We start from the raw sequence: 11587 nt of genomic DNA, 5'->3' as shown, positions 1-11587 counted from the left end.
ACGAATAAAAATAAAATGAATAAAGTGCACTTTTTTGAGTAATAATCTAATAAATTGTCATATTGTAATTATGTAAAGAGAGCCAGGTGTTGACGTGTTGACCGTTGACCGTTGATTTTCACCTTTTCAGCAAATACAAGTTTGAATGGAGACGAAGAGGAAATGAATTTACGTTTGACATTTGAACTTTGAAGTTTTAATTTGAATTTGAACTTTGAACTCTAAAATCGTAAACGGTAAAATCATAAAATGAAAAAAAAAAAGAAATTTCAAAAGTAAATGTAAATCACAGATCATCATTATGTTATCAGAATGAAAATTTTCCGCAACTCATCATCTGTGATCAAAAATGGCGCTTTATTTACTTTTTTGCGTTTTTCCGGCTATCCGATTTCTCTTTTTATCAAAAATTTCCAAATTCCAATTATTATTTAGTACGTTTCGCTGTTTCCGAATATTATATAATGGTTAATCCGACGACGTCGACGTCTACGACGGCTAGTGTGCCGACAACGCCTCCTGAGCCTTCTACCTTTACAGTAAGCTGTCCTTCGATTACTTTCATCTTTTTGTTTCATCATTTCTTATTTACAGGATTCTTCTTTGATAAATACTTATAATTAATTTTTGACGTACACGCTTCATTGTTATAGCTACAACACCGTCTGGCATTATTTGGCTTACCTCTTCCAATCAATCCATCCAATGAAACGACAGATATAATCACTACTTTGATAACCAAACTAGTACGTTGAATTGAAACTTGAGTTCAAATGTTGTTTTACTGATCTTTTAACGTACTTCTGTATTTATAGGAAAACCATGACGGTATTTTGGCGATAGCTTTCGCTCGCTCAACTCTAGAAAAATTCTGTACCAGAATATTATCGATTTACATCAGAGCAGATGCGACTAAAAGCGAGAAAACATACCACGACGCCTACATGGCATTGTATAATGACCGGAGAAGTGATGGTCCTTTTGCTGAAGCTGCCCAAAGTATTAGAAATGCTTTCGCCACCGGCGCCAAAGACTTCGCCGATGTATGTACGTCGTTTTACAAACGCGCTTCTGAACTTATCCACGATCTCGCCCAGGTGTATCACTCGTCGAACAGCACTGAATATTTATTGAACCTAATCACTCATATTCCGAAGTTGACCGAAGGCGAACGACAAATGTTGGAGGCAATAACCTCACTCAAGGAAATGAAGTAAAATAAAGGCAGCAGTTTATTACTATTTAAAATCATGACTGTATTTCACAGATGAAATTAATTTTTTGTTGATTTTCAGATAGAAGTATGGCTACTGCGATGGAATCAATTATAGCGAAGTCTTCGTTTTCTGAATAGCGCAATCGTTGGGATTTAATAGTTAATTACACATCTTCATTTGTCTAAGTTGGATTTTTTTTTTTTAATCACTCAGTTTCCTTTATCGCTTAAACCTTATTCTTATTTGTTATAATATCATCAATAAAGGGTTTTTTCTATTGTAATGTTGTTCCTTTTCTACCTTTTATTTTATATTTTGTTAGTTTCATCCTAGGATCATTATTTTAGAAGTTTAGAGGTTCGAAGTGCAACAGATTTCGAAAGATGCTGCATTTCTAATTTGAAACAAAGCATCTACACGATCACAATTCAAAATATTATTTATTCTTTCGAGAAAAAAAACGAAACGAATCCATAAAAAATACAAATCAAGTTTTCGTAAAAAATAACAAATTATCAAAACAACAGAAATATCATAAAAAATATGAAATTAATAAAATCAATGATTTTTGTTTTTTCTCTTTCGTTTTTTTGAAAGTTTTTCAATACTTACAAAATGTATTTCACAAAAAATTATATACAATATACATAAACAATCGACACGAACTATTCACAACGTAATAGTTCGAGGAACACTGAACGGTCCACATCGATTATGAACATCGACAGCTCTAACTGTAAAATGATACTTGAAGCCTACGATGAACTAAAACAAGACAAAAAAAATTCAACATAATATGAAATATTGAGTAAAATATAAACACCACGATGATAATACATAGACCATAGTAATATTTACTTGAGTTAAAGTACACGCCATAGGCAATGGAAGAGCAGTAACGTCGCCTACTACTTTCCACAGATCAGGCCTAGGAGGTAAATCGGTTTCTTGATAGGCGAACAATTGGTATTTAGCGATTTCAGCGCAGATGGTGTTCCGCGGAAATTCCCAAGATAGCATTATACCTACAAACAGAGAGCAGTTTTTTCTTTGTTATTACACGATTCCAATTGTTAGCTATTTTAATGCAATTGTTAGCCAATCCATTTATTTATCAAAATAATAACCCGAAAGATGTATAGAGGGTGCGTTACTTGTTTCAGCAAGATACATACACGTAATTAAATCCGTTATCAAATTCATTCAACAAATAATTTATTCAGTATTTACCTGCTTCACCTCTATCAATTTTCAAAATCGGTCTCGGAGGTACTGGTTTTGCACCCGTTACCATGGCCATAGGTGGTGGAGGAGGAACTGGAGCTGGATGCTGAGCTGGCTGTTGAATACATTCAAAAACCGAATAAAAATTAGACTCGTTTGAGGAGGAAATTGGAACAATAAAATAACAAGCCATCAGCTATTCGCTGATTGCAAAAGGGTTTTGGCTTTTTGTTAGGTGCTTTATAGTTTTTTTTTTGGTAAATTTGATCACAGCCAAAAGCAAGAAATTTACAGAGTAATGAATTTGCAAAAAAAAAAAAAAACTGAATAAATAAAGCTTCTGGCTTTAGCTAGCTTTCAAGTTTTAGCTTTTAACCCCCCCCCCCACTTCCTCAGCGTTCAGCTAGCTTTCCTGCTTTCCATCCCTATTATGTACATTCACATCATAATCACATCACTTTTTTCATCACACATTTTCACATTTGACATTTCGTCAAAAACGTCGCCTATACGCGGCGATGACGTCACGTAGACTCTATGCACTCTCCTATCCAAATCACAGAATGGGTCACATCGAAATATTGTTCACTGTTTGGCTACAAACGAACTCACCAATGGAGGAAATTTTCCGGTACTTTGAACCGTCATCAACTGTCCATTAACTAAAATCGAAGTACCTGGTTTGATTACCTGCAAATATTAAGTGACCGTTACATACTGCAATCATTTTATCATGTTTGAAAATAGGTCGATAATTTACCTGTCTATTTTGATCTTGACCATTTACTTTAACTGGTACGTAGGTTACCATGGCTGATCCCTGTAAAACGAATAAAATACCACGTAAATGCATGACCTTCAACCAAAGTCAGATTAGCACTTGATCTTCAATCACTTACGTTAACAGTGGCGAGTAAATTTTTAGCGGCTACATTTCCTTCGTTTTCATCTGAAAACAACAATTTGTTTAAGTATTCTAAACTTTATCAAGGATACGAACTTAGAGTATAACAACGATATGGAGCGATAAAAATACAGATTTGTGGTCATTCGTATACGCAAACAGTTAACAGGAATGCAGGAATGACGTAGCTCTTTCTTTAAAATGCATTGGGTACGTGAACGAGAACGACCACGTTCAGAGCGCTCTACTGATTAGCCTCTGAAGCTGAATTTTTATCTCTCCATAGGAATCAAAAACAACGCGTACTTTTATCATCTTTATCCGTGAGGTCAATTACTGGCGCATCTTCGTCAGCAGCAGCAGCAGGTTTCGTCACTTTCATAGTATTTCTAGAGCTGCCAGCCGCGGAAGGAGACGAATTAGGTGTCGGACTACCACAATGACTCAATGGAGAACTAATCCTGGAATTTCCGTTGACCAATCTAGGTTCATGGTTTCTAGAATTGGCGTTAGATGGTAGAGGAGAAGCTGAATTTGACCTCGTAACATTTTGATGAATGTCTGGAGTCGCTAGTGATCTTCTACTATTAACAGGAGGGGCACTGAGTAACTTCTTCAATTTTTCTTGATTTCTCGATGTGGTTGGAATAGGTTCGAAGTTGACATACTAAAGAAATAACAAGATATTAGTACAAGAATTTTATCGAAGATTCCGAATAAAATATAACCTTACAGGAGAAGAATCGCCGAACGCTACTTGTAGGCCAACAGATCTGGTAATTTTAATAGGGTTTACAGCTTTATCAGTGCTCTCCTTAACTTGATCAAGATACCTTTGACAAACAGCTTTGAGCTGGGATATCTGAACAAAAAATGAATAAAAGTTATAGACATTTTTTGAAGAAAAGAATAAAATCAAACTTTGTTCAAAATGTTACCTGTTTTTCTAAATTCATAATTTTTTGCTTTCTAAACATCTCAGCTTGCTGTAAATCAGCGACTTGCCTTCTCAAAGTACCTATTTCGTTACTGTCGGAGATCATTTCGCAACATTTTTGAATCATCATTGTTTCGAGTTGCTGAAACAAGAAATCAACAAAATTTATAAAAAATTTGACCCTCTTGATTCATTTTCTTCTCTAATAAACAGCAATTTGAAAAACTCACCTTTCTGGTCAACTTGGTTCTCATAACTTTGAAAATATTTTTCAAATTTTCTTTACTAATAACATCGTAATTCAATTGTATTTTGTGCGCATCGTTATCGGCATTTTGGGCAGTTTCGTTGAAATTCGCGTCGTTAGTATCTCCATCATTATCGTGAATCTCGCAATCATATTCGTCAAATACATCTTGACCAGAAGAAGGGTCTTGATTTCTGTTTTGTTTATCGAGACCGTCGCGAATCTTTTTCTGTATTTCTTCAAATGTTTTGTCTACATTCGTTGAGCTAGTATGTTTACGAGCTCTATTGGCCAACGGTTTTTTTCTATGCTCTGTTGAATTAGTACCATTACATCTATCCGAAGAATTAGGTTCACTGATTCTAGCACGTTTTTCTACGAAAAGAGAATCACTCGAGAAAGAATCGTCTTGATTAGATTGAAGTCTACGTTTCCTGGAATCTGTAAAAAAAAAAAAAAGAAAAACAAGAATATAGCGGCATTTCAACGAGGATATTAAAACTGCAACAATTTTCAACGTACCAGTATCATTGGACGTTAGCCTGTTTAGCGATATTTCAACTTTTTTATATTCATCATTTGCAATGCCACTGGTTGAAGGAACAGGATCATCGTTACCTGTGACCAAAAAAAAAGAAGAAAAGAGATATACATAAATATACGATTCTCGATATTGCTTTCTTTCGTCGAAAGAACCAAGATAATGCTGCACAGATTAAACGTTGCATTATATAATCTTGGTAGAAAAAACGGTAAATCATATGACGAAACGTTTCTAAAACATTGAACCATCTGCTCGCTGTCTTATTTAGCATGGTACATAAACAGAAGTGCGTTTACATATGGTTTTATGTAATTGTAATGTTTTGTAAGAATTTAACAAAAAAAAAAAAATCACCTGCGTCAATACCCAAGCTCGTACGCTAGTCAAAATAAAGCAGTACCTACGTCAGAGGAAATGAGTTCAAAAATTTTAACTCCTCTTTTTTCACTTTAATAAAAAATTACCGAAATTCAATCGATACGATAATAATTCGCGTTTACAAGAGAATGATAGAATATTTTTCATTTACCTGCGACAACTTCAGCCTCGATATCATCATGCGTGACTTCTTTGGCAGTATTTTCTAACGGTTGATTGAATTTTTGTTGCGAAGTTCGACTATCCGAAGGGGATGCATCACTGAGATCATCGTCCAGAATCACAGGTTCGTCATCGGCGTCCAATTCTACGATCTCAGATTCAACGGAATCGATGATGATATCGTTAGATTCTACGCTTTTCGGATCTTTGTCATCATCCACGATCATAGGCGAAAGAATTACATCAGGAGAATCGACTGTTTGCGCTTCCTGAAGGTTACAGTCAGAACGAATATCGTCATTCTGCGGTGAAACCTCGTCTTCAGAAAATTCGAGGTTTTGATTCTCTGCGACTGAACTCCGAATCGCAGCTGGGATGTCTTCTATAACGCTAGTAGAACGAGTTTCACTGGATTGGTTGATATCTTCATTTCGAATTATTTTGGAAGGAGTATCATCGATCGACATGTCTTCATACTGTTCCGAAGTATTCTTCATAATGACACCGGGACGGTTATCGTCCGATTTTCTAACGTTTGCGACAGGAATGTCGTCCAGAGATGTATCATCGTCGATTGACATATTTTCTATTTGGTTGGATTCAATATTACTCGTACTATTTGCTATTGATATTGCTTCTGACGAAGATTTTTCACACTGAACCGGTTCGACGGTTTCTAGAACACTGGTGATATTATCATCTGGCTTATCGGCATTTTTCATCGAAATTACATCTGAAGTAGATTTTTCGTCGATTTGTTTCGAAGCGTTATTTTCGACTAGAGCGGACATTTTTTCAGTCAGTTTCGAGCTATCTTCATCTATCCGAACCGAAGCAGTTTCGTTTTCCTTGGAACCATCTTCAGGTGGAACAGTCGATTTCGAAGAAATTTTTTCACACTGAGTAGCTAATTCTTCAACTTTTCTTGAATCGTTATTCTGAGATCGAGCGATATTTTTCGAATTGGATTCTAGTGAAAGTGGTTGTCGCGAAACAGAATCTTGTGACTGTTCATCAGAACACGAATCGATTTCCAGTCTAAATTCATCGGAAAATTCTTCCTCGAAAGCTTCTTGTTTGGCGAGAATTTCCGCTGGATCGTTACGTAGAAAAATACCAGGTTCAAATTTTACTATCGTATTTCGTGAGAGTTGTTTAGAACCCCGCTCACCGGTCGGTTTTTCATTTTCAACGATTCTTTCAGTCTTGTTATTGTTTCGTTCAATTTTGACAGGACTTTCATTCAGTAGTTGCTCATCTCCAGAACGTTCACCATTCTCATCATTTGCAGCATTCGTTTGAGTTATATCTCCGTCAGTTGAAGTATTTACGCAGGTTTTGTTGGAGTCGCAGTTTTTTCCTCGATCATCTAATTCGGTCGAATGAGGAACCAGCTTCGAAATAGTATTGCCATTTGAACCATAGGCAGAATCATCAATAGTATCTAAACAGTCTATTTGATCGAACTCATCGGCTGAAAAACCAGTTCCAGCAAGATGAGCAGCATTAGCGAGATCACTATCTAAAGATTCCAGTGATTCCGTATCTTTATTCAATAAGATCTTCTTTTTCAGGGAGACAGTCGCATCTTCGGTCTCACTAACTGTCTCTTTATCGTCTGATTCTTCTATACTCAATTCAATATCGCTGTTGATTCCTTCAGAATCATCAATGTCGTTTGAAATTCTATTACTATTGATTATTTCTTCACTGTCATTGATACTTTGTTGAGTTAAACTGCCAACTTGAGCCATGTTCATGAAACTATGTATGGGAGTTTTGAAACTTTTATCAGCTGAAAAAGAAACATGCAATTAATGAGGTATATCGAACATTGATAAAACCGGTTGTTAACAGAATACATACATCCGAGGAAATTAGAAGCGGTTGTCTGTTCACTTAGAATTGTAGGCTCACTGAAGGGGCTTTCAGATACCATGATTTAGCGATTAAAAATCTAGAAACAAAATAGAAATATTATATCAATGAGTATGAAATGATATTTTTTTAAACGAAAAGCACGTTATAATCTTGAATTGAGAGAGTATAATGACCTCACTAGCTCTTCCGAGTATCATTTTATAAAAACTAATGACTAGAACAATACAATGAAGACAATTTTACTGGTTTTTTCATTTGAAAAACGCAAAAAAGTGCACTAATTTTATCTCATGAAACAAAACACAACAAATTATTTGATGGGAAGTTCGTCTCGCATGTGCAATGTTTTTTGCAGCAAGGCGCAGTAGGGAAAAAGCAACATGGCAACATGGCAATTCGACTTTTTCGTCAAGTTTAGTCAAAGAAACATGCAAGATGCAACTAATTACTCAAAAAATTGAATTCTTCGTAATGATTTTTGTTATCGATGACATTACCGATAGTGCTATGTAATTTCAGTGCAGACTAATGCACCACATTTTCAAACACGGGATAGTAACTGAGCCGATATCGATAGCAAAATGTATCCCTGATAAACAATACATAGTAAAGCAACGAGTACATCAGTATTCTATGAACAATAAGAATAATTATTATATACCATTATTCATATTTCCAAAATTCAACTTGTATCAACAATCTTCCATAATCAGGTATTAGATGCACAAATTTCTGATCATTGATAAAGGTCTCTATTCAAGCATCGAGTCCCATCAACGGAGGCAGTTTACTCGTCAAACATTAACTATGCACTGTTCAGTTCTTCATCACAACTTATTTAACACGTAAAAATTTCACTAAAATTAAATAAAATAGGTAACAACACAATTCAAAATTGGAAAAATTAATTATTATTGTTTCAAGATGCAATACAATGTTGGTAACCTCAACCGTTGATTGTCACAAAATTCCACCAACCTAGTGTGCCGTGTGCGCACTCCCCATAGGCCATAAGACCCAGTGTTAAATAAATGATCGGCCGAAAAACGCGTCACGCCAAACTACACCACCATGCAGCGCTGATAGCATTAGCGCCATAGTAGGAATACCATTATTACATTTTATTTATATGAAGTTAAACCTGCTTCTATTTGTTAATACGGAAATTACTCAAAATTTTGATCGAGGACATAGGTATTTAAGGTAAGGAAAATGATCTACGTAAAAAACTCTACAAAATGGAGTAGGTTTGAGAGTTATCCACCGTCCACGCGATAGAAAAAAAGTTACGAAAGCTCAAAGTTGTAACACTCTTGAAAAATGAAAACCTCCGTTTTTTTCGTTTTTTTGTGTATTTAAATGCAATTTACTCGAAATTTTGATCGAGGACATAGGTATTTGAGGTAAGGAAAATGATCTACGTAAAAAACTCTACAAGATGGAGTTGGTTTGAAAGTTTGCCGCGCCATAGAAAAAAACTTATAAAAGCTCAAAGTTGAAAGACTAAAGACTCTTGAAAAAATATGGTTTTTTCATATTTTTTTGTAGTTAAATGCAATTTACTCGAAATTTTGATCGAGGACATAGGTATTTGAGGTGAGGAAAATGATCTACGTAAAAAACTCTACAAGATGGAGTTGGTTTGAAAGTTTGCCGCGCCATAGAAAAAAATTTATAAAAGCTCAAAGTTGAAAGACTTGAAAAAATATGTTTTTTTCATATTTTTTTGTAGTTAAATGCAATTTACTCGAAATTTTGATCGAGGACATAGGTATTTGAGCCAATGAAATATAAATTTTAAACGGCTCGGCTTCGCCTCGCCTAATTCTCACATTCTCCGAGTCCATCCTGATATGTATTTTCTAACACTTGTCCATTCTAATACTTGACTATTCTACAACTTGACCATTCTAATACTTGGGCTTTAGTGTACGGTTATAGTGAAGCCTGAATTCGCGATTGAATGAAAAATGAAATCAAATACCCACCCCTTTTTGTTAAATCTTAGTAATTTCGATTGGTAGATTCACATCTTTCATTCATAATGACTTAGAAGAACTGCTTAGTGCTTAGTAGTTTCAAGTACTCAATTGGAACTGAAAACCACGAATAAAAAAGCAATTTTCAAATTAGAATTTGAATACTTATACCTAACGTGACAATTTTATAAAATAATGTCGATCGAGTTGATCATTTCTTCACAGCTGAGGGGGATAGGTATAAAAAATGGTGAAGCACTATAATAATCAAATTCACAAAGTGACATTACACTTAACGCATTTAGATAGGTACATACATATTTTTCAAACACTCAACCAAAGTACATATTAAGCTTTATTCAATGATCAACAATCAAAACAAAGATATTAAGTAGAATAAAAAAGGCAAGTTAGAAGCGCCATCTTTTTCAAAATTTCTATAACCTATTAAGTATTGAGACATTGCACGAATTGATTTTCTTTTGGGTATTAATTCGTTTGCAAATAATTGCAATAAGTACTTTGAGATTTTTATATTGAAACTTGCAAGCCATTTTTACAAAATACAGTTGGCATATTACTCAAAAAAATTACACACCAGATTTTGAAGTTCTAATACGTATTGTTGTCACCACCAGCACATTCCATACAAGTCAAAAATCTTGAACTGAACTCAAATACATATTTCATCACTCAGGTCGAATGGAAACAAATACTTACTCAATTTCAATTTTAAAAATGTAATACATAATTACATATAAGATTCTTAAACTTTTTAAATTATGCTTATTATCACAGAAAATATGGAAAAATTACACAACAGGTTTTTTTTCGAATCGCCCAATAATATTTTGTAGCATTCTTGATTTTTATAAAGCATCAGTTCTGCAAAACTAACAGTAACAAGAAAAGCTTGCCCTAATATTTCTTTGTCGACGTTTTGAGATTGGTTGTAAAACTTAAGAGCATCAGGACAACATGTAATGGGTGTGAATGGCTTCATGGAAGATTCAACTAATAACTTGGATATAACTCCGTGCGAGGAAACTGTTTCTGAACCAATTAATAAATTAAACAATCTTGCAGTTACACGTGGTTTAATGAACATCACAGGTTGATAGCTTTCATCTGAAAATTATCCGATTCGATACATTTTGATTGAATTAAATTAGGTAAGTATAGTTACTCATGAATAATCGAAAACATACCCGATTTCATATTAAGCATCGCAACCAACATCGAGATCAACTGCATACGAGTAGCTTGTAAAGTCAATTGTAATTTCCCACTCGATGCTGATACAATCTTCGGCAGATTTTCCATTACGTAACAATCAGCTGACGGTATAGTGTTTAAAGTTTTATGAGCCTAAAAAATGTAATTTTTAGGTATCCTATAAACTCAGAATAATTAATTTCAATAAGTTCATAGCTTATGTGAAAATCCTACTCACCACAGTATAAATTTGATGAAGTTCCATTTTATTCATGTCAACTGGTAAACTTAGGAAATTCAGATGAGAAAGGAAATTTGTTTTGGTTTCAATTCGCGCCCAACTCACATAACTGAGACCGATTTGTAATCCAACTACGCTTTCAATTTTCTGTGAGGTGAAATTAACCGTTATTAACTCAATGGTGGATAAAGTCGTACTTTACCTAATTGAAAACCGAAGAAATTGTCTGCTTACTTTTGATGTGACATCACTTATTGCTGGAGTACAATACAATCTGTACAATCGGTTTACCGTTGAAGCTTCTTTATTCTGCTCTTGAACGCTTAATGGACAGGAATTAGTTATTAACCTATACTGAAATCTAAAAAGATTCAGTAACACAGGATAGGAGGTTTTCATGGTTACAGTTGATCAATTATTACTAAATTTAAAAAAGTAAAACATTGAAATAAATTTCATTCAATGTAAATGGAGAAAAATTCTCAATTAAACGCTAAAACACCGCCGCTAAGAACTACAACTGATAAGACGAACGGATGACCTTTCGGTAGGGCTACTATAAGTTTATAGTATGTTTATAGTATAGTAGCCTTACTTTCGGACTTTCGGATGACGAAATGTTTTGTTTTGTTCAAGTTCACATCACTGATAAGAATCA

The 11587-nt window shown here is 34.5% G+C and overlaps 3 protein-coding genes across 4 annotated transcripts; 1 reads left to right on the top strand and 2 right to left on the bottom strand.

Moving 5' to 3' along the window:
- The first annotated feature begins 334 nt into the window (after positions 1-334).
- On the top strand, positions 335-1500 carry LOC135846377 (uncharacterized). The gene is made up of 4 exons (XM_065365442.1): positions 335-539; positions 654-746; positions 816-1213; positions 1296-1500. The coding sequence occupies exons 1-4, from the start codon at positions 465-467 to the stop codon at positions 1297-1299; spliced, it is 570 nt and encodes a 189-aa protein (XP_065221514.1). The 5' UTR covers positions 335-464; the 3' UTR covers positions 1300-1500.
- Positions 1501-1638: 138 nt separating this feature from the next.
- LOC135846371 (protein PFC0760c-like) lies at positions 1639-8508 on the bottom strand. 2 transcript variants are annotated; one of them, XM_065365427.1, is made up of 14 exons: positions 8156-8507; positions 7480-7570; positions 5603-7408; positions 5052-5147; positions 4513-4970; positions 4284-4424; positions 4079-4207; positions 3652-4012; positions 3341-3390; positions 3202-3261; positions 3054-3131; positions 2448-2556; positions 2076-2242; positions 1639-1982 (listed from the first exon to the last, which is right to left on the bottom strand). In XM_065365427.1, exons 2-14 carry the CDS (start codon positions 7550-7552, stop codon positions 1887-1889), a joined length of 3624 nt encoding a protein of 1207 aa, XP_065221499.1. In that variant the 5' UTR covers positions 7553-7570; positions 8156-8507; the 3' UTR covers positions 1639-1886. The 2 variants fall into 2 exon arrangements, with proteins under 2 accessions (XP_065221499.1, XP_065221501.1); XM_065365429.1 differs by lacking the exon at positions 3054-3131 and having other exon boundaries at positions 8156-8508.
- Positions 8509-9810: 1302 nt separating this feature from the next.
- Positions 9811-11329, bottom strand: LOC135846376 (uncharacterized). The gene is made up of 4 exons (XM_065365441.1): positions 11164-11329; positions 10927-11076; positions 10682-10841; positions 9811-10601 (listed from the first exon to the last, which is right to left on the bottom strand). The coding sequence occupies exons 1-4, from the start codon at positions 11326-11328 to the stop codon at positions 10249-10251; spliced, it is 828 nt and encodes a 275-aa protein (XP_065221513.1). The 5' UTR covers position 11329; the 3' UTR covers positions 9811-10248.
- Positions 11330-11587: the final 258 nt, after the last annotated feature.

This window comes from Planococcus citri, chromosome 5, assembly GCF_950023065.1.
Source record: "Planococcus citri chromosome 5, ihPlaCitr1.1, whole genome shotgun sequence".
In the NCBI taxonomy this organism is placed as follows: domain Eukaryota; kingdom Metazoa; phylum Arthropoda; class Insecta; order Hemiptera; family Pseudococcidae; genus Planococcus; species Planococcus citri.
Note: the sequence above shows the minus strand (reverse complement) of the source record. Positions and strands in the feature narration are given on the sequence as shown.

Excerpts from the sequence above, each read along its gene's own strand:
- LOC135846376 (XM_065365441.1), bottom strand. The coding sequence starts at position 11,328 with ATGAAAACCTCCTATCCTGTGTTACTGAATCTTTTTAGATTTCAGTAT. Across the intron at positions 11,077-11,163 it reads TAAGTGATGTCACATCAAAA|AAAATTGAAAGCGTAGTTGG; the intron begins GTAAGCAGACAA and ends TTCACCTCACAG. Across the intron at positions 10,842-10,926 it reads TTCATCAAATTTATACTGTG|GCTCATAAAACTTTAAACAC; the intron begins GTGAGTAGGATT and ends TACATTTTTTAG.
- LOC135846371 (XM_065365427.1), bottom strand. The coding sequence starts at position 7,552 with ATGGTATCTGAAAGCCCCTTCAGTGAGCCTACAATTCTAAGTGAACAG. Across the intron at positions 4,208-4,283 it reads TTATGAATTTAGAAAAACAG|ATATCCCAGCTCAAAGCTGT; the intron begins GTAACATTTTGA and ends TTTTTTGTTCAG. Across the intron at positions 1,983-2,075 it reads TGGCGTGTACTTTAACTCAA|TTCATCGTAGGCTTCAAGTA; the intron begins GTAAATATTACT and ends GTCTTGTTTTAG.
- LOC135846377 (XM_065365442.1), top strand. The coding sequence starts at position 465 with ATGGTTAATCCGACGACGTCGACGTCTACGACGGCTAGTGTGCCGACA. Across the intron at positions 540-653 it reads CTGAGCCTTCTACCTTTACA|CTACAACACCGTCTGGCATT; the intron begins GTAAGCTGTCCT and ends TCATTGTTATAG. Across the intron at positions 747-815 it reads CTACTTTGATAACCAAACTA|GAAAACCATGACGGTATTTT; the intron begins GTACGTTGAATT and ends CTGTATTTATAG.